At 43.2% G+C, this 26,537-nt stretch overlaps 1 protein-coding gene across 2 annotated transcripts in view; it reads right to left on the reverse strand.

The window, feature by feature from the left end:
* PRKCA (protein kinase C alpha) overlaps nucleotides 1-22,167 on the reverse strand; it is a 141,261-nt gene extending 119,094 nt beyond the window's left edge. The window contains exons 1-2 of one of the 2 annotated variants that reach the window (XM_021537232.3): nucleotides 21,901-22,167; nucleotides 18,784-18,815 (exon numbers count right to left, since the gene is read on the reverse strand). In XM_021537232.3, the coding sequence (XP_021392907.1) occupies nucleotides 18,784-18,815; nucleotides 21,901-22,073 (205 nt within the window). In that variant the 5' untranslated portion in view covers nucleotides 22,074-22,167. The remainder of the gene's footprint in view (nucleotides 1-18,783; nucleotides 18,816-21,900) is intronic. The other variant, XM_021537255.3, reaches the window with a different exon arrangement.
* Nucleotides 22,168-26,537: the final 4,370 nt, after the last annotated feature.

Raw genomic sequence — 26,537 nt, forward strand, 5'->3', positions numbered from 1 at the left:
GTGCTGGGGAGAGAACCCCAGGACAGCTCCTCTGGTGCCAGGATGGGGCTGGCAGCACCAACAGCCCGGAGTTAATTATTTCTAACGAGCAATAATTAACTTCTGGGGCAGCTGGAGTGCTGTGCTCCAAATCTTCCTGTGCAAGGCATCCCAAGGCTCACCACTCCTGACAACCTAAAATCAGCACAGCCCCAAAGTCAGCACCCAAACGTTTCAAGAGCATATGAGAAACCAAATAGGCTGGAAGCAGAACGCTCACTTTTCAGATTTTTATCCGGTCCTCAAGGAATAAAAACAAAGTTGCTGAGGGCAAGAGTGGTCAAACCACCACAAAGAGTGCTAAAAAGTGAAGTGTTCTGACCCCTGGCAGAGCAAGTCCCGTGTAACACATTCAACCACATTCCACTATGTACAGAGTGTCAGAGCTTTCTTTACACGTCATAGAAGTTATCCTTCCTTAAAATGGACCTGTAAATAAAAGGTTGTAGTGCCATGGTATACAAGGAAAGGGTTATTTTTAGCTCAGACCAGTGCTGCAGTTCAAAGTGTGATTTGAGTGCAATAAAAGAAAATTAATCTGACAGTAAATTAAAGCAAAATATGGAGGTCACACGGAGCTCCATTATAAAGTGATTTCTAAGTGTAAAATTAAATCAATGCACTTCAAATTAAAAAACTGTTTCAGAACAAATTTCTGAAGTATTTTTTGTTTATGTGAAAGTGACTGACAGTGGCAAGGCAACAAACTAGAAGCCAAAGATCCTGTTACTAGTTTCGTTTTTGATGGAAATTCTAGCATAGAAGGCTTTAATGAAATTAAATAGTGCGAATCACATTTCACTTCTTGCTAATAAAAAAAATTAGTAACTGAAAAAAAAAAACCAAAAAAGAGCCTTCCTACAGACTCAGCAAGGATTAGAGGAAATGCTTCGTGTCAGGTAAAATCCCAATAGTGACAAAACAGTGGTGAAACACAAAACTGAAGTTTTTCAAATAAATGCAAAGCAGCATTGTATGGAAGGTTCAGTTTACTGGAATCTGCTCCTCCTCCAAGTGTTCCAACACCACAGAAGCCATGGGAGCACAAACCCAGCTGCTGGCACGCTGCAGAGCCACCCCTGCCACCCTGCGAGGATGCCAGGCAGGTCCCAGCTCTCTGCTGCTGGCACTCTCCCTTCTCCAGGGCTCCTGCTGCTGCCCCTTCCCTGTTCCCTGCTCCTCCCTGCCCTGCTCGCAGGAATCCCTTCTCAGATGGCGCAAGCTCAGGGCAGGTCCCCTCTTGCCAGGCACGAATTCCTCTGCAGGCTGGCAGGGAGGAGAAGGAGCCACACGAGTTTCGCTGCCGGGGCACCGCAGGGTGAAGCAGCCTGGCACCAGGCTCATCTCCAGGACAGATTATGTGCTCTCCCTTCAGCTTGAGAGCTGCTAAATCAGGAAAAAATCTGCCTCCAGTCAAGGCCAAAGGGTGTTCCTGGATGAAAGAAGAGATGTCAGGAAGCCAAAATACGTCTTAAACTCAGGGTTTAGTCTGCTGGATGCTGTATTTTTAATAAATCTCCGTTTCATTCCATCAGCTTCAAATAAGGAAACATCCCAAGGATGGTGATACCATGCTGGATTTGTTGCTATCTGCAGAAATTAGTTCCTATAAATAGTTTTCCCAGGCTTTTTAAGACACAGCTGTACCAAGTTTCCCCCAGAATCAAACTCGCCAAGACATCAATTCCCTGCATCATTTGTCACTTGCACAAAGGTTGTGACAGGATTCCAACACCATCCCGGGTTTGTTCTGGAGACGCCTCATCACACATTTTAATCCTATTATCTGTGAAGATGGAACACCATCTGCAACAAGCTTTTAAAGCATTTCTCTCCAGAAGCAGAATTCAGTGATGATAACAAGATTCTGTGAGCATGACTGGATAAAATTTTACCATGTTAACCATGACCCAAAAAACAGTGCCATGGTTTAGGAGGAGGATTCAGAATTGCAGGAATATAGTACAAATCTCACTCCAACCTCAACATGTGCTCACTACTTCAGCCCTTACACACAACCTTTCAGCTTCAGAGAGGGATTTGACAAAGCCAGGGTAGATACCATCAGTACCCATAATAATAGCCAAAAAATCTCAGGCCCATATGGATTTCTCAAGTTAAATCTTGCAATGAACTAAAAGAGAGAAAGCAGGTCACTGATTTCCCAACCTAAATACATAAAATATTTTTACTCTGCAATCAGGATTTAAATTCACACCTGCCAAACGAGTGATGAAATGACAACACTGGAGCAGGGACAAGCTTGGTTCTGGCACGGGCAGGGTTATTGCAGTTTACAGAAACTCATCACTGGATTGGTGCCAGCCACATGAATGATGCTGGGAACAGATTACTTGGGAGCAAGCAGCCATTGAGAAAGGTACCCAGGACACATTTATTCTCATTTAAACCCTTGAGTCACAGAGTCTGCTCAAGAAGGCAAAAGAGGTTTAGATTAAGAATATACTCTCATCAGAGAACCAAATGGAAGAGTAAGAAAACATAATTCATTCTTCAGATCCAATAAGCTATAAAAAAAATTCCTTAGTGAAAGACAAAATTGCTTCTAGGTAGTGATCTCCTCTACAATATCCTGCTTGAAAAACTACAAGTGCCCACCAGCCAAAAACTCACCCCTTATTTTGCAGATTCAAGAGCAAGGGCAGACAGGGGAGAAACTCTGCTCAAGGAACAGCCAGCTCACTGCATCAGAGGTCAGAATTGCAGGGTTCTGTTCTTATTCTGACTCATCCCTTTAATATTCACACTCCTCAGGACCAGGAGCTCGTGAAGCATAAATACATCTTTGCACAAGACTTTGTACCACAGCAGTGAAAAACAAAACAAGTCCTGTCTCATATTTATCTCACGTTCATCTCCTTGATCCTGACACAGTCTGTGCAACCCAAACACTGCTAAATATCCCCATTTTACAGGTGGAGGCACTATTAGCCTAACACACAAATAAAACTCAAAGCAATTCCATTTTTAGTGTTTTGGAGAGCTTTAAATCAATGACAGAAATGCAGAGTGTTGTCTAGAGACAACATTTAGGAATGCCAGACACATTTTTGGTTTGAATATGACAAGCATGTTATGATCTGCAGGTCCAAGTGTAAAGAGACAGCCCAAGGGTGTGCAGACACAGGTTAATTAGCAAAACTAGAACATCTGGATTGCTAATAAATTTGTCTTGTAAACACATCAGCAATCTATAAATAAAAAGCTGTGTTACCAGAGATCTTGGTATCTACTCAAGAGACAGCATGCAATTTTTCTTAACCCTAAAATCACCCACCATCTTCACAACTGGCTCTTTTCATAAAACTAATCTGGAAACAGAATGTTGAATAATAGCTTGGTTTAGTGCATTATTCCAGAGAAAGCCTGAAGTCTCCCATCAACAGAGAAACCATTTTGGACACATCTGTTTTGAAGCTGAGCAAGTTTTGACATTCTACATTGTTCAAATGAATCTTTGTGGAAACTGATCTCACAACTTAACAAAAAAGATCTACAGAGAGAGGTTTTCATATCCCAACTCAACTTGAAAGCAATTCACATTTAAAAGCATTTTAAAACGGACTAATTTTAGAACCATTATGCAGGTACTACACGTTAAATAACAAGCATGTTCCACCTCTCCTAAAACCAAAGTCCAAAATGTGCAAGAGCAGAAAGATTTAATTTTTTTTCTATTTTCAGTCTGAAATCTTTGAAGGCTTCATAGCTAAGAGTGCTGAAAAAAGTGATGTTTTATCCTGTGTTAACAACTACCTTGCTTGACATGCCACACCAAGGCTTTGCTGAGTCCTGCTGATGTGAAGAGCAGGTAAGGGAGGCTGTGGTGCCTTTGGAGAGAGGGTGAGGTCGGAGGAGGGACCAGGCTGGCAGCTCTGAGACAGGAACACGCCAGAATTAGGACAGGCTGCTGGAAAACTCAACAGGACATCAGCTCCTGAGAGCAGCCTTCAAAAGCATTCTCACGGCAACACGGGTTCTGCCATTAAAGCAAATTAATAAAATATCAAAGCTGGGGGCTAGGCAAATGTTAAAGAGGGGATTTGTAGCTTCACGCTTGCCTTTGGAATGCAGAAATTAAGATGGCGTTCCTGCAAAAACAAGGAGGAAACACACGCAGACAAGTCGAGGCTAAATCAGGAATTATAAGCAACAAAACCTGCAAGTTTTAGATGTTGTGAAGTCGCACAAACCCAGGCTGCTGCCCACCAGCCTGCAGAGGGGCAGAGCTCAGCTGAGAGAAACCCCCGAGCCAGAGGAGCTGGAGAGGAGCCAATGGACCCGACCCCAAGGGCGCTGCTGGGGCTTCATTCACATGGCCCAGACCCCCTCCTGCAGCACAGCTGCTGCCAGAGCCACTCCCCAGCCCACACATGCTTTTTCCCATCCTGTTTCACGAAAGAGTGAAACTTATTTCCAACAGATGCGTTTTGTACTCGGGTAATTCAGTGATATTTCCTGATGACTGGTTAACGCAAAAGCTGGGGCTGGTTGCTCCAAAGATTGCATCTGTTACCCTGCATCGTGCCATCAGGGCAGAATGAATGCCTAACTGCACAGAGACACCACAGAAGAAGAAATTACTCTGGTTTTAAGCCTCAACTTGGGGATAAATAAATTGCCCATGAAACAAGAGTTTGAATTAAGGCTTCTATTTTTTTCAAAATATGACCTAATTGTGGTTTTCTCTTTTTTTTTCCCCATTCCCCTATCTGAACAGCAACTTAAACATTTTCTTATCAATTTTACAGCTAACACAACAGAAAATACCTCTTGATTTTCTCAAGCAAGATCATCCTTGTTCCTATGAGCCCTTTGATTTCGGAGACTCTCTTAATTCAATTAACTGCATACAACAAAACAACCTCCATGGAAGGATTCATTCACCCTAAAACTCACTGGGAACTACAGACAGAACTTGGCTCAAGGAGCGAGTTTCTCCTTCCACAACACACAGCAGCACTATCACCTGAGCTTTCTGTGCACATGACAGCACAGCAGGAAAAGTCCCACACTAAGTGAGAAGGGCAGACCTGAGGAGAATAAGTTTTAAGTATATAATTTTCTGCTCCATCAATAACCATATCCTAAAACAAGAGGGGAGGGGATGAAAATAAATCATCACCTTATCACTAAGCCTGGCATAACTGTTTGCTGAGGAATGCTGCTGTGGGCTTTTCCTTACAGGGTCAGCAATGCGTGCCATGGTAAATCACATGAATTATTTCACAGGGTGTATTTATGTTTGACACAAGCACAGGGCACGAAGCCATTCTCTGAGCTTCCTAGGAACCACGGATTGCATCTTCTCACTTGTGCCTCTTAATTATTGTTACAAGAGATGTCTGCAATGAGAAATTCTTTTTGCATGATCCATTTAATTGGCCACTTTCTCCTCACAAGAATCTGGTGAATGCTTCAGGAGGTGTTCATAGCTCTGTCCGTACATGCAGCCATAACAAGCATAATTTAAATTATATCAACTATTTATGTAACAGAATATTTTTGTGTAAAACTTCAGGAGAGCTTATCATGCTATCAAATTGAAATTACAATACTGAGCTCCAGCAAAATATTTCCATTTCATAAAGTACATGTGGAAAGTGAGAGGATAATATGTGCACGTATCAGCACATCTCATGTCTCTCTAGGTTACTAAAACTCCTGTATCAAGGGCAGCTTGCTTTACTAAATATTAATGCAGAACTCTGCATAATATGAGGCTTCAGTTATTCAGATCTTTGAACTGCAAATAAAAATAAGCATTAAAGTCCACACTATTAACTACAGATTAAGGTCAGATCCCAACAGTTGTTCCATACAGAAGAATGTAATAGATAAACATCCACTGACCATGATACTGATCCCTTCTACAAAGCAGATTGCAAGATCCAGGCTTTAAAATTTTTAAGAACATTTATTAGCTCAGCATAAATGCAATCCTTTACTCCTACAAAGAGTTCAGAACTGGGACAAACTGTGTTTTGGAAGTTGTGGAAAGGCATCACTAAGGCACCTGCTGGCCAGCCCAGTTTGCATTCTCTGCTCTGCAAATCTGACGCTTCTAAGATTAACCCCACTGATTTTTATCACCGATTTCCTTTTCATTTGGCCATGTTAAATGTCAAATGATCCAATGTCTGACACTGCCCTTTTAATTATTACAACCAAAGCTTAAAGATGACACACACTCATCCCCTCACCCCTTCAAAGTGAGGCTCAATGAAACACCGGAAACAGTAAGAATTCAAAGGTCAGTATTTGCATAAGTGGAATAAAAGCCAAGAAAGCAAGAATTATTAAAAATTTAATTCTACAGTAAGTTCTACAATTATCACTGTCTAATGTATTGATTTAAAATACAAAATAAGCTTCATAGATAATACTGAGGACTTCATTAAAAATTACTGAACTTATTTATCAATGCTTCTTTTAGAAAGCTCATTATAAAACCCTGCACAACCCAATTAGACCTCCCAAACGCATTAATGATATATGCAGTCTTTTATTCCCTCCATCAATCTTAGGCTACACATTTACTTATATAATCAATACTCCAAAGTTAAGGAATGTCCATAAATTCACGGCCTTGCATCAATGAATTTCTTCACTCAATACCTTCTCACACAGAGTCCCCATCCCTGTCAGTCACATTAACCCAACCAACCAGATTTTATTGCTCTGTAATCAGGATTCAAAAGCACTTGAGATGACAGGAGCAATAAAAACCCTTGAGACTTTATATGTCCATTATGGTGCCTGGGTTGTTTAAAAACAAGAGCTGCAGTTGCAGGCTGTGACTATAAATATGCACAGCACCAGCACAGAGCCAGGGAAGCTCTGGGTGCAGGCAGGAAATAAAGGAATCAGAGGTCACAGACCCTCTGCAGAAACCAGGGAAGGGATGCAGCAGTGACAAACGTTTGTCCTCCCTCTTCCCAAAATAGAAATCGCTCTCTTAGCAAATATTTTACAGTGGTTTATGACTTCTTCTAGTCCACCTATGAAAAAAAAGAAACCTGGGCAAGGCATATGAGCAAGGTGTCAGGGTGAGGTATTTGTGCTCCATTATGTCTGTCCAAGGTACCTGAGCAGTATTCCCAGGCCTCCAGGGATTTGCTGCTTGCTGGAGTTGTAGGAGAGCCCCTGACACTGACAGACCTTGCCTTCAGCACATTTGTTGTCAAGCATCCAAACCCACAAAAACCATGCAAAACCTCTGCTGCCACAAAACGACGGTGCAGCACTGAATAAAACACGAGCCTTAAATGTTTGCAACATAATGCATTTATATTCTGAAAGGAAAGTGACGCCTGGCCTTGTACCAGGTTTAATAATATACAAGAAAATTCTGTTTTTGCAACGGGTTCAAAGAAGCTGAAGCTCAATTAGATCATCAGCACTTTATATAAACTTGACAACTAAGCTGTTCCTCATTACACAGCATCAAGAGATGCTGACAAGACTTGGGTTTTGCAGAAATCTTAGAGATGAGCTTTGCTGCCTTTTAGGAAAACAAGGGCAAGCATCAGTTTTACAGCTCCATCAGGCACACCTGGGTACCTGAGGCAGAACAAAACACTTAAAAGAACTGCTCAGTAAAACAACAACTGCAAGAGCACACAGGGAGCACCAGAACGTAAAACCCTCTAATGCAAGAGCCTGCTGTGCAGTTGGCATAACGACTGCAGATCCATTAGGGAACAATACAGCTTCCTAGGAAAACGTATCAAACATCTCCACCACTTACACTTCAAAACCCTCTTCAGCTTTTTAGTGCTCCTTTTCAGAGGCAAATCATGCTGCTGCTGCACAGTAACAGACACTGCAGGATCTGTACTGGTGGCACCAGCACACAGGTCACACTCAGACCAGCAAAGAGACAGAGGCCCCAGCACAGGGAGGACGTGGAAGCACCAGGATGAGCAGAGGGAAGGAGCAGCTCTGCTGGGAGGAAAGGTTGGGAGCCTTGGGATTGATCAGCCTGGAGAAGAGAAGCTTTGGGTTGACCTCATTGTGGCCTTTAGTGCCTGAAGGAGCTCCAGGAAAGATGGAGAGAGACTCTTCACAAGGGATGGAGGGACAGGAATGGGGGAAAGGCTTCAAATTGACAAAGAATAGGTTTGGGTGGGATATTGGGAAGAAATTCTTCCCTGTGAGGGGCATAAGGCACTGGCACAGGTGCCCAGAGCAGCTGTGGCTGCCACTGGATCCCTGGCAGTGCCCAAGGCCAGGCTGGACAGGGCTTGGAGCAGCTGGGACAGTGGAAGTGTCCCTGCCATGGCAGGGGTGGCACTGGATGGGCTTTAAGGTCCCTTCCAGACAAAACTGTCCCATGATTCTGTGAAATAAAAGAAATAAACTACCATTAAAAAAAAATACCACTTTTTCTCACTGATAAACTGCACTAAGAATGACACTTCAGGAGGTTTTCATATCTAACAAAACACACAATTCCCCAGGGTCTTTGGGCAGTCATGTGTTTGTCCTGGCCGTAGACTGCATTAAAAACACCATAAAATACAGTTTAACTAAGCTGCACAACAAGATTTATTGAGCCTTTGTTGTGTTTTAAAGGTTCTCAACTTAGGATCTCTCAATAAGATAAAAAGGAATTCTCAGCAATAGCTAGGCATCAAGCTATTTGAAACAAACCATAAATGAAATAATAGTTTTCTCTATCCTTTCTGTAACATTGGATTTGTCTCAATGACACATACACAGAGCAGAACTGAAAAACACCCACCCAGTGGAATCTACCTATTGCTTTGTGCTGCATCCACATCACTTGTTTTAACAGGGAAGTTTCACTCTATAAAATTACACCCAGCAGATGTAATTTGCAAAAACTGATGACAAAAAAAGGAAGATATAAAACTGACACACTTGGAATAAGCTCAAATTTCATTATTTTAAAGTTTGCAAACAAGGTAGGAATAGTCCAAAATCTAATTTTACAGCACATCACAAATTACTCAGCTAACCTGTCACAATGGAATAACTGTATATACACTTAAAAATAAACTCTGCTGCTTAGTCTGTTTCTATGTTCATTATTATTTTGTAATATTTTTAATGGGAACAAGTTCAGGGAATTGTTAGCCTGAAATCTATTTTATGCAATTCTGGAACAGGAGAAAAATGGAGCTGCCCAGAACCTGTCAGCACCTCGCAGGGTGTCACCTTCAGACACACAAAAAATCCTCTGGGGAGCAAAACCTGGATGCAAGAAATGGAAAAGTATTTCAGGTAAGAGGTTCTAGGAGCAGGTAACACTTCTCCCAGAGAATCAGGAGATGCCATGGAAATGCACATAGGGTGATAGTGGAGCAAAAATAACTATGGGGGGGGATTTTTCCCAACAGCAACGCCTTAAGAAACAAAGAAACTTAAAATCAACCCAATAAAACACTGATGTACACAACCACTTTGCATAAAATAAGGATTATTTCTGCGCTCTCAGAACATGAAGATTCACTTTTAATTTTTTTTTATACTAAAGGTCAATTTCTTGAGAACAACATTTTGAGGTGGATACTGGCTAATCCTGCTGAGTAAAAACCAAAATAATAAACCCACACAGACTAGAAGCTGAAAGAAGATAAAGCATTATTTCAACTCCTCCTTGTACATGAATAATGGCTTGTTTACTAAGGAGCTGAAACACCAGATTCAGCACACATTCCAGGGAAGTTAAAAATGCTGGTAATTTCAAAGGAAAAGGAATCTGTGCTTTGGGAATAGAGTTACATTGGGAATAACCTTCAGCACTGTTCAAAATGAGAATTTCTATCTACAGTCCATGCCTCGGTATGTACCTGTCCCTCATTCAGCAGTAAAATAAGGAAAATCAGTATTTAAACCATTTTCCAGTCATTAATCCTTTTAAAACATGTTCTAAATAGACACCCTCATGAACATCCTGGTGTCAAAACCCAGGCACACAGAACCCAACTTCTAAATATTTGATTCTTGTAGATTTTATGTTTGAAAATGGTAAAATAAATTGCCTCCAATATTCAATTGTGCCATCAGTGTAAGGATCATCTAGAGGGAAGAAAATGTTGAATTCTCAGCAACACAATCTTCATAAAATTCTGCTTCAGAATAAATGACAAGTTTCATTTAACGCTATAGAAATGCTTGCAGTGTACACAATACTGAGAGCTGTATATAACCCTTTTAATTGAAGTTGATGACAAATAAGGAGCAATAGCAGCAACTCCAGTTAAAAATCACTTTTTTAAAAGAGGAGCTATTTTCTTAGCAAAAGGAAGACAACTTGACAAGCGCTACACAAGGCAAATAAAGCCCTGAATATGCAATTTGTGTTGATCACTGTCCATCCACTGACACTTCTGACAGTGGCAAAATCTCTTTTTGTAAATGATGAGCAAATTTTCTAAATCTAGACAGTCCATTGTGTAAAGACAAGCATTAATTAGACTTTTGCAGCTTCATTTTAAAAACTAAAAAGTAGCAAACTAAAAGCAATAATGGCTATATTTTTGGTGTTTCTGGATGAATTTGCACTTTTAGTTCAATAAGTGTGTTTCTGTATCAATCTAAACAATAAATAAAAATGGACATTTTGTAAACTAGACAGGACAGACAAAAATAGTAACTCCAGTAGACGTCCACCTTTATAAGGACATATTCCAGACTTCTAATAAAGCTAATTTGATGAAAAGATTTTAATTAATAATATGATTTCAAAATGTAAATTATGTCAACTAGAAGATAAGCTGAAAAAAAGACCCATGTGCCTGCAGTACCTTAAAGTCTATTATGTAATTGCAAAAGGGAACAAAAAAACTTCATGTAAATCACATTCTAATCAAGAAACCAGAGTAAATGACACTGTAATGCACAGAAAGTTACATATGCACATTTGGCTGCCTGACTTAGAAAGTAACAGTTATGAATCACATTTATGGAAGGCATTATTCATAAATAGTTGCAATTGAAAAATTAACAGTTGATAGCCAGCTCTAAGCACTTCAGCCTCTGCAGGCCTTCAACAGGCACTGCTGGAAACAGTTAGAATTAAAATGTTCAGCATCCACAAGAATTTAAAAACACTTAAAGGGTAGTTCCTGTTATTAATTACACACAAAAGAGTGCTTCTCTCTTACACTGTCATGCTTTATACTGCAGATGGAAAAGCTGAGGAACTGAGCTTAAAGTATTTATTAAATAGCTTATTATTTTTACCTCTCACCCTAAAGAGAAACAACTCAATAAAACAAAGATAAAAATATAATTATCGATGCATCCCAACAGGAAAATCTGTATTCTTCATCTTCTTGCAACTTTCTTTCCAACATTTCATTAAATTCTGCTCATGGCATCCACAAAAATCTTGTATAAAATGAACACCATATGTAGCTGTGTAACAGCAGCTGATGTGCATGATAACCAAGGGAAAAGGAAATATTAAGAATATGGCAAACCTTATCTTGCCCAGGCCTCAAACAGGTTTATCTGTCAACTTGGGATGAGCTGTCACTCCCACATGTTCAATTAGAAGCTGAAGAGCTTCATGGAATTACATCCAGGGCACTGGAACAGTCAGTCTCCTAACTGGAACACACTGCTGGGATATCTGACCAATGCAAGTAAACAAAACAAAACTTCACATGGTAGAATGTAGGAAGAGTGAAGATGGTTTTGCTCTTGAAATGGAATATAAGAAATTAAATGTTTGCTGCAATATAAGGTTTAATTATGTTTGAGGTTTGATGAGCACAGTATCACCAAGGAAATTTTCCAAGAAACAGGAGTACAATGCCATAGTTATTTATTTTACTGCTGTGCTCAGTGTTGAGTGAATTACACAGTTAATTGTGCATTGAGCACTGAGAATCACAGAATCATTTAGGCTGGAGAAGACCAGCAAACACTCTGGGAATGATTTGGGTTGGAGGGGACCTTAAGCTCATCCATGGGCAGGGACACCTTGCACTGTCCCAGTCCCAGGCTGCTCCAAGCCCTGTCCAGCCTTGGGCACTTCCAGGGGTCCAGGGGCAGCCACCGCTTCTCTGGGCACCTGTGCCAGGGTCTCCCCACTCTTTTAGGGAAGAAGGAAATAATTTCTTCCCAATTTCTAATCTAAACCTGCATTCCTTCAGTCTTATCACTGCACACCCTGGTGATTCATCAAACCCAACCCTTAGCACTGCCAATGCCACCACTAAATCATGTCCCCAAGTACCACATCCACATCTTCAAATCCCTCCAGGAATGGTGACTCATCCTGAGGTACTCAATACATCGACCTTTTGTGAAAGCATGTGATTGTAGTAACAAAGAAGCCTCACCAACACAGAGGCACCTTCCCTGTCCTGACACAGATGTCCTGCTGCCCCTTCTACCCAGCTCAGGGACCACAAATCCCTGTCCCAGCACAGAAGGCAATGGCTGAAAGCAGAGCCTGCACACCACATTATCAGGTAATGCTCCAACAGGAACACATCTGTAGAGGAAAAAGCTGTGAATTAAGCTCTCAATTTCAGGGCTTTTATGTCTGATGAGCTGCAGTGGGATCCAGGAACCAAAACGAATCTCCATGCTCCAGGACCACCCAGCAACACAGACAAAGCTGGGATGACTGGAATACACATTTCCAATGAGTTCTCCAGGTCTGAGCCAGCACTGATGGGTCTGAACTCATTAAGACTCAGGAGTTTCACCTGTCACTGCTGTTCTCAGGAGGAACTCAGAACATGGGCAATTTTTCAATAATCTCTCAGAGTTCACCTGCAAAAATAGGAACAGAATCTCAACTTTCACAGGCATCAGCAATTAATGGCACCGTATTTCCTCATAAAATGGGTCAGATGTTGCAAAAGTAAGGACAGCCAAACGAGGGGAGGAACAATAAATATAAACTGACAAGACAAATGCACAACAAGCATCTTATCTGTGTGTGTGTATATGTCAAATTATCTGCAGATCAGTAAAATTACTGCCCTTTGAGAAGGGGTCCAGAAATGCACAGTCCACAGATCAGGCTGAGAGCAAAAGGCCAAAGGAAAGGACAAAGGAGAGGAAGCATGGAAACTGTGTGCACATACAATTTATGCTCGCAGGTGCTGTTTATTATTTTGTTTGGGCTGTGATTTTTGGGGGAGTGTGTGTAACTGGGTTTTGCTCTGGGGGGGTCCCATTTTTGAACAGATAGCTCAAAGTTATGCACATGAAAATACATTAATGAGACAGCTGCTGGAAGTGTATTTTTACTGAGTTCCCATTTGAGAAGATTTCATGCTGACTTTCAAGCTCCACAGTCACAGCCTTCCATGGACTTAATTTCTCAATCTCAGGCTTACAGCACCATTAGTTAATGTAAACTGTAGCACATGACTAATAAATAATATAAAGAGCACAAAGGAAAACACCCACATTGTTCAAGCCCTGGTCTGTAATACCCCATCTCACCACAAAAATGATAATGATACAAGAGAAGCAGTTTTGTCATAGAAAAGGGAGCTTGCTTTGTGTCTTGCCCACCCTTTGACAAAAACATTTCCAAGTAAGGAAGACAAATTATTTTTACGAGAAACAATGCCACAATGCAACAGATTTCTCTTTCTTAGGTTACAAAGGAAACTGAAGATTGTAAAAGGAAGAAGAAACTGTAGGGGAAACACAGCCATCAGGATGGAAAACCAAGTATTAAGACTTGATCTAAACACAGAAAAGAATAAATGGTGCTGCTCCTACTATAAATATATCACCACTGAGGATTGATGAAAAACTCTGCGTGTAAATCAGGTTGGAATTGGTCAGAGTTTTCATTGGTTCAAATCTTCAGATCATAGAGCATTAAAAATTAGTTTCTCAACTAAACGACTACGCAGACCTTTAATACAACATTTTTAATGAAAATACCTTATTTAAAAATGAGGGGGCACCAAGGGGTTCTTTGGTCTTTTTGTTGTAGAAGAGAGGTCAAGAATCATCAGATAAAGGATAAACAATGCAGAGGAAATGAAGTGCTGGTTTGATGTGCCATTGTTACAATATTTGAGTATTAAAAACTAATAAAATGTCCCTGTTTTCCTTTTTACTGAAGGAATGGCTGTAGATGTCTGCCCAGCCCAGACCCAGCATGGCACAAGCTGTTCCAAGCAGCTTAGGGCAACAATGGAAGGTAAAATTCAACATTCAGAAAAAAATGATCTGAAAATAAATTGAGGGAAGACAGGAAAAAACAGTGGAAAGAGCAATAGTTGCTCAGATAGGGAAGCATAATGATCTGCTCTAATTGATTTCTCTGATTTTTATTTATGTAAATTAGGACACAAATGTGAAACTCTTCCTTAGCTCATTACTATCCTAAAGCCAAATGTATTTCACAGCTGAACTACAGCAGAATATTGCACTTCAGTAAAGCCTGCAGCAACCATGTAAAAGAGGGAAAACTTGCTGTAATAACTACAAATTCTGACCATTTAGGAGAGAATTAACAACAGACCCTTGATCAGGAACATGAGCTGATCACATTTACATTACTGTAACTAAAAATATTTCTGCCCTGAGGAAATGTGCTGAGCCTTCAGTGCTGAACTTAAAACAACCCCTAAACCTACACAAATACATGGTTTGATCTTCACATCTTAGTGAGTTCCTGTATGTTGATCTCTGTTCACCAGAAAAATGCTTCTTACAAATCCAACAGAAAGAAACAAGTATAGGTTGCACTCAGAGTGGAACAGTCTATCAAAAGAATGATGAAGCCAAAATTTAACTTAATTGCTTGCTTAATTTAAAGTTGGCTGTCTCAAAAGAGGAACTTTCATGCTGTGGCAGATTGCAAAAGGTTTAAATTATTCTGTTTTTCACATTGCTCTTGCACTATTTCCAGGTGCACATCAGAGGAAAGCTTTCAGTGCTACAGACAGCTTGCTGGCCTGCTTGACAATGTAAGAAAACAAAACAAAGCCAAAACTCCCTGGAATAATCCTCCTATCATGTTTGCACTACCACAGACATGATCAACAGCAAACAGCAAAAGCAAAACAGCAGAATGAGAACTCCTGTTTCACAAGCACAATATTTAAAATACTTCATGTTTCTATAAATCAACAACAAACCACAAATATCAAATGGCAAAATGCTTTCTAGTATCAGGAATAAAAATTGCATAGAACCCCAGAATCACTGAGGTTGGAAAAGACCTCCCAGAGCATCGAGCCCAACCTGTGACCAATCCCCAACCTGTGACCATCCCAGAAAACTGAGTCCATGCTGTTATTTCTTGGACACCTGCAGAGATGGAGACTCCAGATCTCTCTGGGCAGCCCCTTCCAATGCCTGACCACATTTTCTATTAAGAAATTCCTCCTGAATCCCATCCCTACTTGGACATTAATCCAGCTGAAGTCTTTCAGGCTGATTTTCAAACCCACACATGGCCAAAAAGACATTTTCTGCTGCTACTTCATGATCCCCATCCCTCTTCTCTAAAAAACTTCTTTTCAATCATGCAACAGAATTCTGCCTCCTCTCCACTGACTAACACATCCCAGCTCCTGGCTGCAAACCTCAGCAGTCTGTCTGAGGTTCTGTTTGCTGGAATATTCAGCAGCCACGTTAAAATACACCCATTAAGAAAGACAAACTACTTAGGATGTGGACTGTCCCTTGCTGAGCAGTTGTGTGGTAATAATGCAATTGCACCTGACCCTCTGCCACATTCAGGGCATTAAAACCACACCAAAATTTAATTTGCTGTCTTTTGCAAATTCATCAGGATCCCATAAATAACGAGGTGAAAATAATTATATTGCAAAATGTTTTAGGAAAATAAATGGAAATAATTGTCTTCAATTTTTAAGAGCCCATTTAAATGTCATAAAAATGTCTTTATGGAATGCTGAAGCTAAACACTACAGCAGAAACAGGCATCAAAATCTGAAAACCAAAGTGATAACATACAAGCGGAAACAGGATTTAAGCAAGTCCAATGAAAAAAGGTATTCATGGTCCAAAATCAGATCATTTCACTATAGCAGTTTAAATTCTAATAAAATCTTTATTAAAATATTGAAATATTTTGTTTGAAGGCATCTCAAAAGTAAAACTAGGACTGCATTTTGTGTAACACTTTTCCAATGGAAGTTTTAAAAATATATAAAAACATACTACATTTGCTGCAATACTTAAAACTGCGTAACAACTAAGACCTTTTGTTTAATTAAAGAACTCTAATGCAAATATTGATAGAATTGCAGTTTTTTATAGTAGAAACATCACTTGAGTGTGGTGTGTGACTGCTGTGGACCTTCCTCTTCCCCTTTGTATCAAAGGCCAGAGGAATTTCAAGCAACTTGGGAAATAACAAAACCCCCAGCTCTGAATTCTGCCTGAGATCAAGTTTGTATCTAGTGAGAGATTTTACAACACTCTTGAAAACAGAGTAGTAAAGGCTTTTTATAATAGAAACACTAAAGGGCCAAGAACTCCAGTCATGCTAAGAGCTGTCACTGCAGTATTCTTTCCTTCATGTCCTACTGAAAATTCCACTTTATTCTCCATTTGTCATTCTTCTCTGTAAAGACAGTAATTTCATTATAGAATTTAAGGGTTTTTTTTCTGCAGCCTACCTTCCAGTTTCAGACTTTTGGTTTTAATTCCTCGTGTTCTCAGTAATTTTGATCCCTAATTTGACTTTTCAGCTTTAGCTGGTGACATTTTAGACAGAAGCTTCAGAAAGTTGAACAGAAAAAACATTGATTCAGTGGCTTAACTTTATCATGGGAGCCTTATTTTTCCAAGAGTATTAGCCCAAGAGAATGAACTCATTGATTTTGAACACAAGTGTAATGAATGATTGTTATAAAACCCCATTACTTAAACTTATTAGTGCACAAACAACAGCTTGCTACAAAGCATGTAAAATCAGAGTATTTCTCAGAGATTTTGACCAAGAACACAGACAAAACCACTGGATACAGCAGACTCCAAAGAAAAAGTGTAGGTTCTCACTCTGATACAGACAAAAGTCAAGTTTGAACATATTTAGATTCCTAAAAAGAGTAACTTCTGAGGCATTTGAGAACAAACAGAGCTGCTCTACTGCTTTTACTCTTGGTTGTATCCATGAGTAGCATCTGCAGGGGAAACAAGAATGAATCCAGAACTTCAGCTGGCTCTGTATAGATCAGTGCTCAGCAGCAGAACTGCTCCTGGCTCAGCAGAATTACAGTGGTAGAAGGAATCCCAGGCAGAGGAAAGGAAAATGAAAAGGAAATCCAAACCCTTGGAGATGAGCTGCCAGGCCAGGGTGGATCTGTGGCTCAGGGCAGGGCACCCTGCCCAGCCTGAGCCCCCATCTGGGAGAAAGGAGAAAGTCAGCACCGTGCAAGCTGCATAACTGCACCATTTAAATGCAGCCCCAATTACCTTCTGTATTCCAACAGGAATCGGTAATGAACCTCTAAATAATTCCTGAACTAGGAACCACTGAGATGTCCTGAATGAGACTGGGGAAATGCCATTCCATTAGCACCCAAGCACTGCACACTCATCTACAGCACTGCTTTGGATGTGATGGGGGGCAAAAACCTGGAGCATATCTACAAAATTTAATATTAATGTTTTGGGGCACAGAGGAAAAATCATGAATGTGTGCTTACCTCCATCAGGAAATGCTGTGTGTGTCTGCAAGGTTCAGCTTGCAGAAAGAAAACTTATTTATCACTAATCTTTAAAAGGCATCAGTCTTTGACATCCACTTTCTCAGAGGTTTCATTTCAAGAAGCATCAGCTCACATCAACTTTCACAAAAACACCACAGAATCCATAATTTCCCTAATTGCTAAGTAAAAGCAATGTTCAGGAGAGTCAAATGTGCTCTAAGGCAAGAGTAAATACCCATCAGAAATGCCATGAAAGAAGGAAGGAAAAGGCCAACTAATGAGTACACAACATGCAGCTGCAGCAGAAGTGACAGGGAGAAGGTGGAGAAGTGAGAGGGACAACAAAAAAGCTCATCCTAATTAAGCAAACATATGACAAAGGAAAAAACCTGCACTAGATGGGTGTGGTAATTTCATGATTAAATGCTAAATAATGGTAAGTATTTGGCAGAAATACTGGCTATGTGAGAATACAGCTTTTACAGTTATACCACAGCAGCTTTCTGTTTCTCAAGGTTAGCAGGTTTATTAAACCAGTGATTTTATACAGGTGGACTTTTCTTTTTTGTAATTCACTATTACGTAAGACAGAATTGTCTTGTCCTAATACAGAGATAAAGCCAAAGGTCCTCCTGAACATGCATTGTATGGAAATAAAAACCAGGGACTTTGGGTTATGAAAAGAAGCCATATGACTAAAAAGTGAATCCATTTTCCAAAACGCCCACACAGACAAGAGCTTCTGATGAGAAAAATGATCTCTGCAAAGCTAAACTGCACAGATTATTTCCATGAAAAGTTAAGAGTCTCACAGATTATACAATATTTACTGTGCTGGGATTAAAAAAAAAAACAACAACCTTTTATATTATTACAGTATGAATAATTACTTGATTGTTCCATGTAAATTATATAAAAATCAATAATTAATTAATTGAATAATTGCCTTATTTTAGAATTCACATAGGCAATGCTTGGTTTTTCCAGGACTGTTTCTCTCTTGCTGCTGGCGAGTTTTGGGTACCTTCAAAATGAGGTGCCACCACCTGTGTGTGCCAGCAAAGCAGCTGTGGCTTACCTTGGCACTGGAATCCTTGCTTCCCAAATCCCCTGCATAAAGAAGGAAAAAAACTGCCTTAGTATGTTTGGTTTTAATTTCTACTCAGTGATCTCTAAAAACATAAAAATAGCTTCATATTAAATTACTTCAGGTTTTGCTACGACAGCAACAGATTTTCAAATACACAACACAGACCAGCCCACCCATTTCAAAGCAGAGAACAATAGCTGTCACCAGCTATGTAATTTCAGCTTCTGGCAACAATTTTTTTATTATTATTATTTTACAAGCTATTTTGGATCTACAATTATCATCATCTGTGATTGCTGCATAATATTTCAACTCGTTTAATGCCACATGTATATTTAACAGCCACGTAAAATATTCCAAGTTCCAGCAAAGGCACGTAAAACAAACCAGACTTGGGGTTTCATCCAGGTTTTGGGATTACAAGCTGCTGTTGTGAGGCTCAGCTGAAGTCCAGCCATTTGCTGGATGGAAAGCAAACAGGTGAAAAGTTTTGCTTGTTTCAACACAAATAAGAAGCCAGGCCCCTGATTTTCATACTGATTATTCTCCAGCTTCCTTGCTTCATTTCCATAATGAAATACAAATGTGTGTGTAACACTTCTGCAGTGAACACAATGACAGTGGTATCCAGAGTTCCAACACATTTTGTACCTCTGGCAAACTCCACTGCTGTGGATTTATTTGTTTATCTTTAAGCATCTAACATTCTCTTCCCACAAAAATAACTGTTTTGAGTATCCTGCCTATAAACATTTCTCTGCCTTTTTCTTTGCAGCCTGTTTTTCATCTGAAGAGCTGGAGCTGCTCACACTCAAATAGACAAAAGCCATGAGCTGGAGAAGCTGCGTGCAATTAACAACACGTGGCTTAATTATCAACTTTATGGAAATGATTTCTTAAAAAATGTATCAACAATTTCTCCACTTTTTATTTATTTATTTATGGCAGAGACAAGACCTTCAGTGCACTGTTCCTTCAGGAGGAAGCTGAAATGACACAGAGCATTTCTCTACATTTTGCTGCACAAGTTGCTACTTCTTGTTATTATAAGCAAACGTGAACTAGGGAAATCAGGAGAAAAATCGAATTATTTCTTTACTTGGCAGTACATGTGCCTATATTGTCACTCTGATGCTTTTACCACTCATCTTCACAAAGTTCAAAAGCTAGAAGCATGGAAATACAATCATAGGAAAGCTGGTAGTGGGACTAAGAACATGAAACAGACCTGAGATAATTTTTAAAGCTTTGAAATAGACCTATTTGCAAATATTCCTGTTTTATGTACTCCAGAAGCACGGCTGGGGCTCAGTGTCTGAACTGAATCCCTGCAGAGCCGCACTCTCCGAGCAGTTACAATGTAATTTTTAAGTAAAAAGTCTTTTAAAAAATATCAACATTCCAGAACCAAAGCCGAGAGGCGAAAGTTGTTGAAGAGGAAAGACTAAACTATTGTGATCCATATTACGTGATGAAATGTAATCTAAGGGAAAGAATCTGTGTATTTCATTGAAAGGTTGTGTTTACTGTTCTTTATACCTTCCAACGTTGTTAATTGACACAAGTCATTTTGGAAACACTCAATGGTGCGCGATGGTTGTTTGAGAGCAGCCCATCTCCAAACCAGAAAACAAACAAGTTTTCGAGGTGTCAGATGCTCTTCTAAGGAATGTGAAGAGCTTCCCCAGGCTCAGCAAGCACGACAAGACAGGAGCATAGTCGCTCTTGCCACCTGTCAGCCACAGGATACCCTTTCAATTCCAAATCCATCCTGTCATTCGTGACAGAGCTCGGCTTTGTTTTATAATTGTGCTGCTGGTGTGCACAAAACCGCTCGCAATAACCCTGCCGCGGTTTTTCACACTTCCCAACTCATTCTGGTTTAGATTAACTTTGAAGCAGTTTCTGAAGGTCTCTCACTTTTACCATACCCAACTTCACTTTTTTTCCCCCCAGAAAAATTTAAAAGAAAGATAAACTCAGAAATTTGACTTGTTTCTTGTGCAGTCTACCATGTCAGCTTTCCTTCCTTAACTCTGCAAATATATTTCAATCATTTCTGGCACAAGCACAGTCTTTGCTTCAGCATGCAAGCAGAGGAAGTAAAAGGTCCCTGTCCAGACACATAAACACACATAAAAAGAGCAAGAAGCGTGCCACGGACACAGAGCCAGCTGCGTGCAGACCTTTTCACAACTTTGGCCAAAATAAATCACAGCTCTCGCTTTCGGCACCCAGAGCCGCAGCGCAAACTTGAGTAGCGGAGCAGGACTGGAGCGAGGGGAAGGAGGGGAATCCTGAGCTGTTTGTGCTGCACGGTCCCCGCAGGTCCGGGACCCCCGCGGCTCTCCCGGCTCTGCCAGCCCGGGCCGCCGCTCCTCGCTCCGGCCTGCGCGGAGCTGCCGCCCTGCCCGGCACGGCACCAACCCGTGGGTGTATTCTTCCCTACCACCTCAGTAATGAGCGTGTTGGTAGGGAGTTTTCCTGCCTCTCTTCCCTCACAACAACCACCCCTCCCTTTCCTCGGCGTGGACCGGAGCAGCGGTGTCACCGTGCCTGCCCGGCCTCGGCAGCAGGAGGGAGCAGGGCAGGCACTGACCAGGACTTAGGGCTGGGGGAGCCGAGTTTTGCCACTCGGCAACGCCGCGGTCTGACACGGGCACGCTCCGTCCCAGCGCGGCCGTGCCCGGCCGAGCCCCCCACCCAGCAGAACCCGGGGACAAGGGGTGGGAAACACAGCTCTGGACCAAGTGCGAAGCGCTGGTCCCAGCGCGGGGCTCCAGACCCTGCTGGTCTCTGCGACCCCCCCGCAGCCCCTTCAAGCGGGGTGCGCCCAGCCCCGGGCCCCCCGAGCCGCGGCAACCCGCCGGGAGGAGGATGCGACAGCGCCGGGGCAGCGCGGTGACACCGGGGGTCACCCCCGGCGGGGTCACCTGCCCGGCCCCGGCGAGAGCGGCCGCACCGCGACCCGGCTGCCCGGGGACGGGAGGCAGGGCAGGGACGGCGGCGCCCCGGAGCCGGGGCTGCCCGGGGCGGGGAATCCCCCGCGGCGGAGCGGGCCCGGGCGGCGGCGGGCGCGGGGGGACGCGCGCTCCGGGCTCTCACCAGATGAAGTCGGTGCAGTGGCTGCAGAAGGTGGGCTGCTTGAAGAAGCGCGCGATGAATTTGTGCTCCTTCACCTCGTGCACGTTCTTCTGCCTCAGGGCGCCCTTGCGAGCGAAGCGCCGCGCCGCCTCCGGGTCGGCGCCGGGCTCGGAGCCCGGGAACACGTCGGCCATAGCGCCTCCTCCCCACCCCCCGCCGCTCCGGGAGTCGCCGCCCCGACGTCCGCCCCGTCCGGCGGCCGCCGAGCCTCTGGCAGCGGCGGCGCTGGGCGCTGCCTCCCGCTCCCAGCCTGACGTCGGAGCGGAGGAGGATCCCGAGCCCTCTCGCCGGCTGCTCCGCCCGCGGCTGAGCGAGCGAGCCCCCGGCCGGGGCGGGGCGGGCGCGGGGCCGCCCCCGCCGGGGAGCGCCGGGGAGAGCGGGGGGGCGGCCGCACCTGCCGGGCCTCGTCAGCTCCCGCAGCGCCCCGGGCTCTCTCTCTTTCACACACACACACCAGGTGCTCTCACACACCGGGATCTCTCTCTCACACACACACCAGGTGCTCTCACACACCGGGATCTCTCTCACACACACCGGGATCTCTCTCTCACACACACACCAGGTGCTCTCACACACCGGGATCCCTCTCACACACCGGGATCCCTCACACACACACACACACACACACACCAGGTGCTCTCACACACCGGGCTCTCTCACACACACACCGGGATCTCTCTCTCACACACCGGGATCCCTCACACACACACACACACACACCAGGTGCTCTCACACACCGGGATCTCTCTCACACACACACACCAGGTGCTCTCACACACCGGGATGGATCTCTCACACACACACCAGGTGCTCTCTCACACACCGGGATCTCTCTCACACACACCAGGTGCTCTCACACACCGGGATCTCTCTCTCTCACACACACACACCAGGTGCTCTCACACACACCGGGATCTCTCTCTCACACACACACCAGGTGCTCTCACACACCGGGATCTCTCTCTCACACACACACCAGGTGCTCTCACACACCGGGATCTCTCTCTCACACACACACCAGGTGCTCTCACACACCGGGATCTCTCTCACACACACACACCAGGTGCTCTCACACACCGGGATCTCTCTCTCACACACACACCAGGTGCTCTCACACACCGGGATCTCTCTCTCACACACACACCAGGTGCTCTCACACACCGGGATCTCTCTCTCACACACACACCAGGTGCTCTCACACACCGGGATCTCTCTCTCACACACACACCAGGTGCTCTCACACACCGGGATCTCTCTCACAAACATTCACACCAGGTGCTCTCACACACACACCAGGTGCTCTCACACACCGGGATCTCTCTCTCTCTTACACACACACCGGGGCTCTCACACACACCGGCTCTCACACACACCGGCTCCCCCCAAACGCGCCGGTTCCACTCAGGCACACACCGGTTCTTGTCTCTCTCTCACGTTCACCTGCACAGGCTTCCCTCACACACAGGCACACACCGACGCTCCCCTCGCTCACACGCGCACGCTCCCAGGTTCCCTCAAAACACGCACACAGAATCTCCCCTCTCACTTTGTCTCTCTCCCTCACACCCTCACTCACAGAGATTCCCGGGTCACGCACAGACAGATCCCCCGCACACAGACAAGGTCCCCTCTCACTTTCTCTCACACCCAGAGGCTCCCCTCACGCCCACACAGACACAGCAGTCCGCTCTCTGCCCCTCGCACAGCCCCACGCAGGTCACACACACGCAGTTTGCCCGCTGCCAGCCGTGGAAACCCACAGGTCCCCTCCCCGCAGGACCGTGACCTCCATCCCTCTTTCCCCGCTGCCTGCCTCCGCCCGGAGCGGCAGAGCTGCCGCAGGCACAGCCGTGTCACAAAGCACGGGGAGCCGCGGCTGCCTGCACCCACCCCAGCATCGTTATTCCTGCACCACAACAAACAGCGCAGCTCTCCCCCGCACACCTCTCCCCTTCCTGCCGCTCTCAAACGCAGCCCCAGCCATGCGAGCGCTGAACCGCCGCGCACCTCACACACAGCGCCACAGGACGTCCTGCCGCTGCGCCGGGGATCTTTGGGTACCAGTGTAAACATCCCGCAGCGTTTCTCACTTCAAAATCCTCAACAAAAAGTGTAGGAAACATTCTCCAAGTCTCTTTCTCTCATTAGGACGTTCAGCACATACACAACAGACTTTTACCTTGGTTTTATGTCATCAAGTGTTCCATGAAGTAATAGACTTGTTCATTTACTCACATTACACGCAAAGTATTCCCAACTCCTTGGACACAGGAACATCTGCCATGGCACCCTCTCATATTAATACACTCAGAAAAATCATGACTATGCTAATATAAAATCACAATATATACATAAAGTAAAGAAACCAAGTATTAATCATATTGTTTTTAATAAATGTTATTTCCGTGGTTACAAATTTACACATATGGAAAATAAATGCACATTAAAAGTCCTACCCCAGTATATCTACACACTCGTCTATCTGTGTAAGCATGTGCAAGACATTTTATTTCACAAGAATGAAAGCCAGCTAATTAACTCAAATTAAGTCGTATTTGCTGATGGGAAAAGTGCACATGGACACTCAGCACAGAACAGAAATAACTTGCCACATACTATCTTAATTTAAAAGCCTCAGTTTCTGAGTGCAACCTGGGAGAACTGGAATGTCCATGGCATTTCACCAAATAACCAATGATAGGGATGGCCCTGCTTTTCTCTAAACTTAGAGAATCACACCAGATGCCCTAGAAACTGTTGCCATATGCCCTTGCTTCATGGATTTTATTTTGTGAGCAACTACTTCCAAATTTGATCTGAAATCCAATGAAATATAAAGATTTTTAATTTGGTCTCCACCTATTCTGCACATGTTTCAAATCTCTTCTTCCTCTTCAGAGGGAATAGATTTTCTTGCCTTAATCAATTTATGCCAAAGCATGAGGAGCACAAGAAACATTTTGTACTCTTGTTAGGATTCTATCAAGAAATATGAAACGTGTTTATTTCCATTCCTTTTGTGCTGTATCACAGATGCAGACACCAAAACTGGAGAATCTGAGAGAGACATAACTTGGATTATATCGGGTTTGGGGCAACCTGCGTATTTTGTTGTTCCTTAAAATCTCACAGACCTGCTGAATCATTTTGGATTCCAGTTTCTTTCCTGCCAATGACTCTGGACCAGGTTCATTCACTGAAACAACGGTGAATGTGCCAGGCTCGTGTCAGGCCCCAGGGAAGAGCCAAATGGAACCAGTCACAGCACTACAGGATCACAGTAGGATTGCTTTCCTGTCTCTCTCTGTAAAGCATCTATTTCATCTCGAACCTAGCAATTATTTGTACATCGTGACTAGTCACACTGGGCAAAAAAAATCCCCATTATGTGTGCTCAGACAACCAGGTGAACCCTTAGAACACATCCTTGCCCTGCTGTATTTAACACACAACTTCTTTTGCTGCTGCAGTTTGGATACACAGCACTTACACAGTGCTTTTATTATATTTACCTCCAATATCAGGCTTTGTCACCATGGCCAGGCTGCTCTTACAGTGATGCTATAGGGCATGGTGTGTTCCACTCCCAGACACCTTTGGGATGGTGCTGTTGTGACACCAGCTCCTCTTGCTGGGAGGTTTTTAATTGCCTAGACACTCATTTTTCCTACTCTGGACTCAGGTTCTGTTGGTGATACAGGAACTCATCCCTCCTTTGTAAATAACTGGAGGAAAGACGTCTGCCACCTCTTCCTGAGTGAGCACATTCCCCCAGCAGCTCATGGCTTGCTCTTCTGCCCAGGGGAGTGTTTGCAATTTGCTTCTGGTTCAGGCCATCTGGACAAGGAGTCAGCATTTTCACTGTTTGTGTTCAGGCATATACATGGCCATTAAATCAGAGCACCAGCTTTTCCAACCTCCTGGCCAGCAGCTTTAGAATTCCAGACTCCAAAGTGTCATTTATGTGGTCTTCTCCTGTATGGCTATTTGGATAATATCCTAGAGACTGTCACTGATAGAAGTTCCCATTGGATGATTTACATGTTGTCTTTTTTTTCCTCTAAAACATTTGATTATTGCTGTAACAAGCATAACTTCTGAAGTTCTTTATATATTTCCATCAATATCACCCTAGGTCTGTAAGTGCATCTGGGTTCATTTTGAAAAAGGTTTCTGCTGAAACGTCTCATCTTTTACTCATCTGCTGGAACAGAAATCCACCGTCTGCATCACTTTTTAATCAAAAAGCAGTAGAAAAGGAAATATGTATCAGGCTCTGTTCTGCCTCAGAGCCATTCAAAGGGAGCCAAGGAGAACACCTCCATCAACTGCTTTGGCAACTGTGACTGTTTTATTATTTCCTGCTTCTGAGAAATACTCAGCCAACAGGAATCACTTCCTGCTGGAGGCCTATAAGGAAGTTCACAAGCCAATTCCTCCTCACATTTCAAAGCAAATCACAACTGCTTCCCTCTCTAGAGAGTCAGGGGGACAAGTGTCCATTTTCCAAGTCCTTTTAGGAAGCATGATTGCAACACTGCTGCCTACAAATTATTTGCTTCACCCAATCTCATCTTCCAAAGGAATTTCCGCAGGGC

This window comes from Lonchura striata, chromosome 19, assembly GCF_046129695.1.
Source record: "Lonchura striata isolate bLonStr1 chromosome 19, bLonStr1.mat, whole genome shotgun sequence".
Taxonomy (NCBI): Eukaryota; Metazoa; Chordata; class Aves; order Passeriformes; family Estrildidae; genus Lonchura; species Lonchura striata.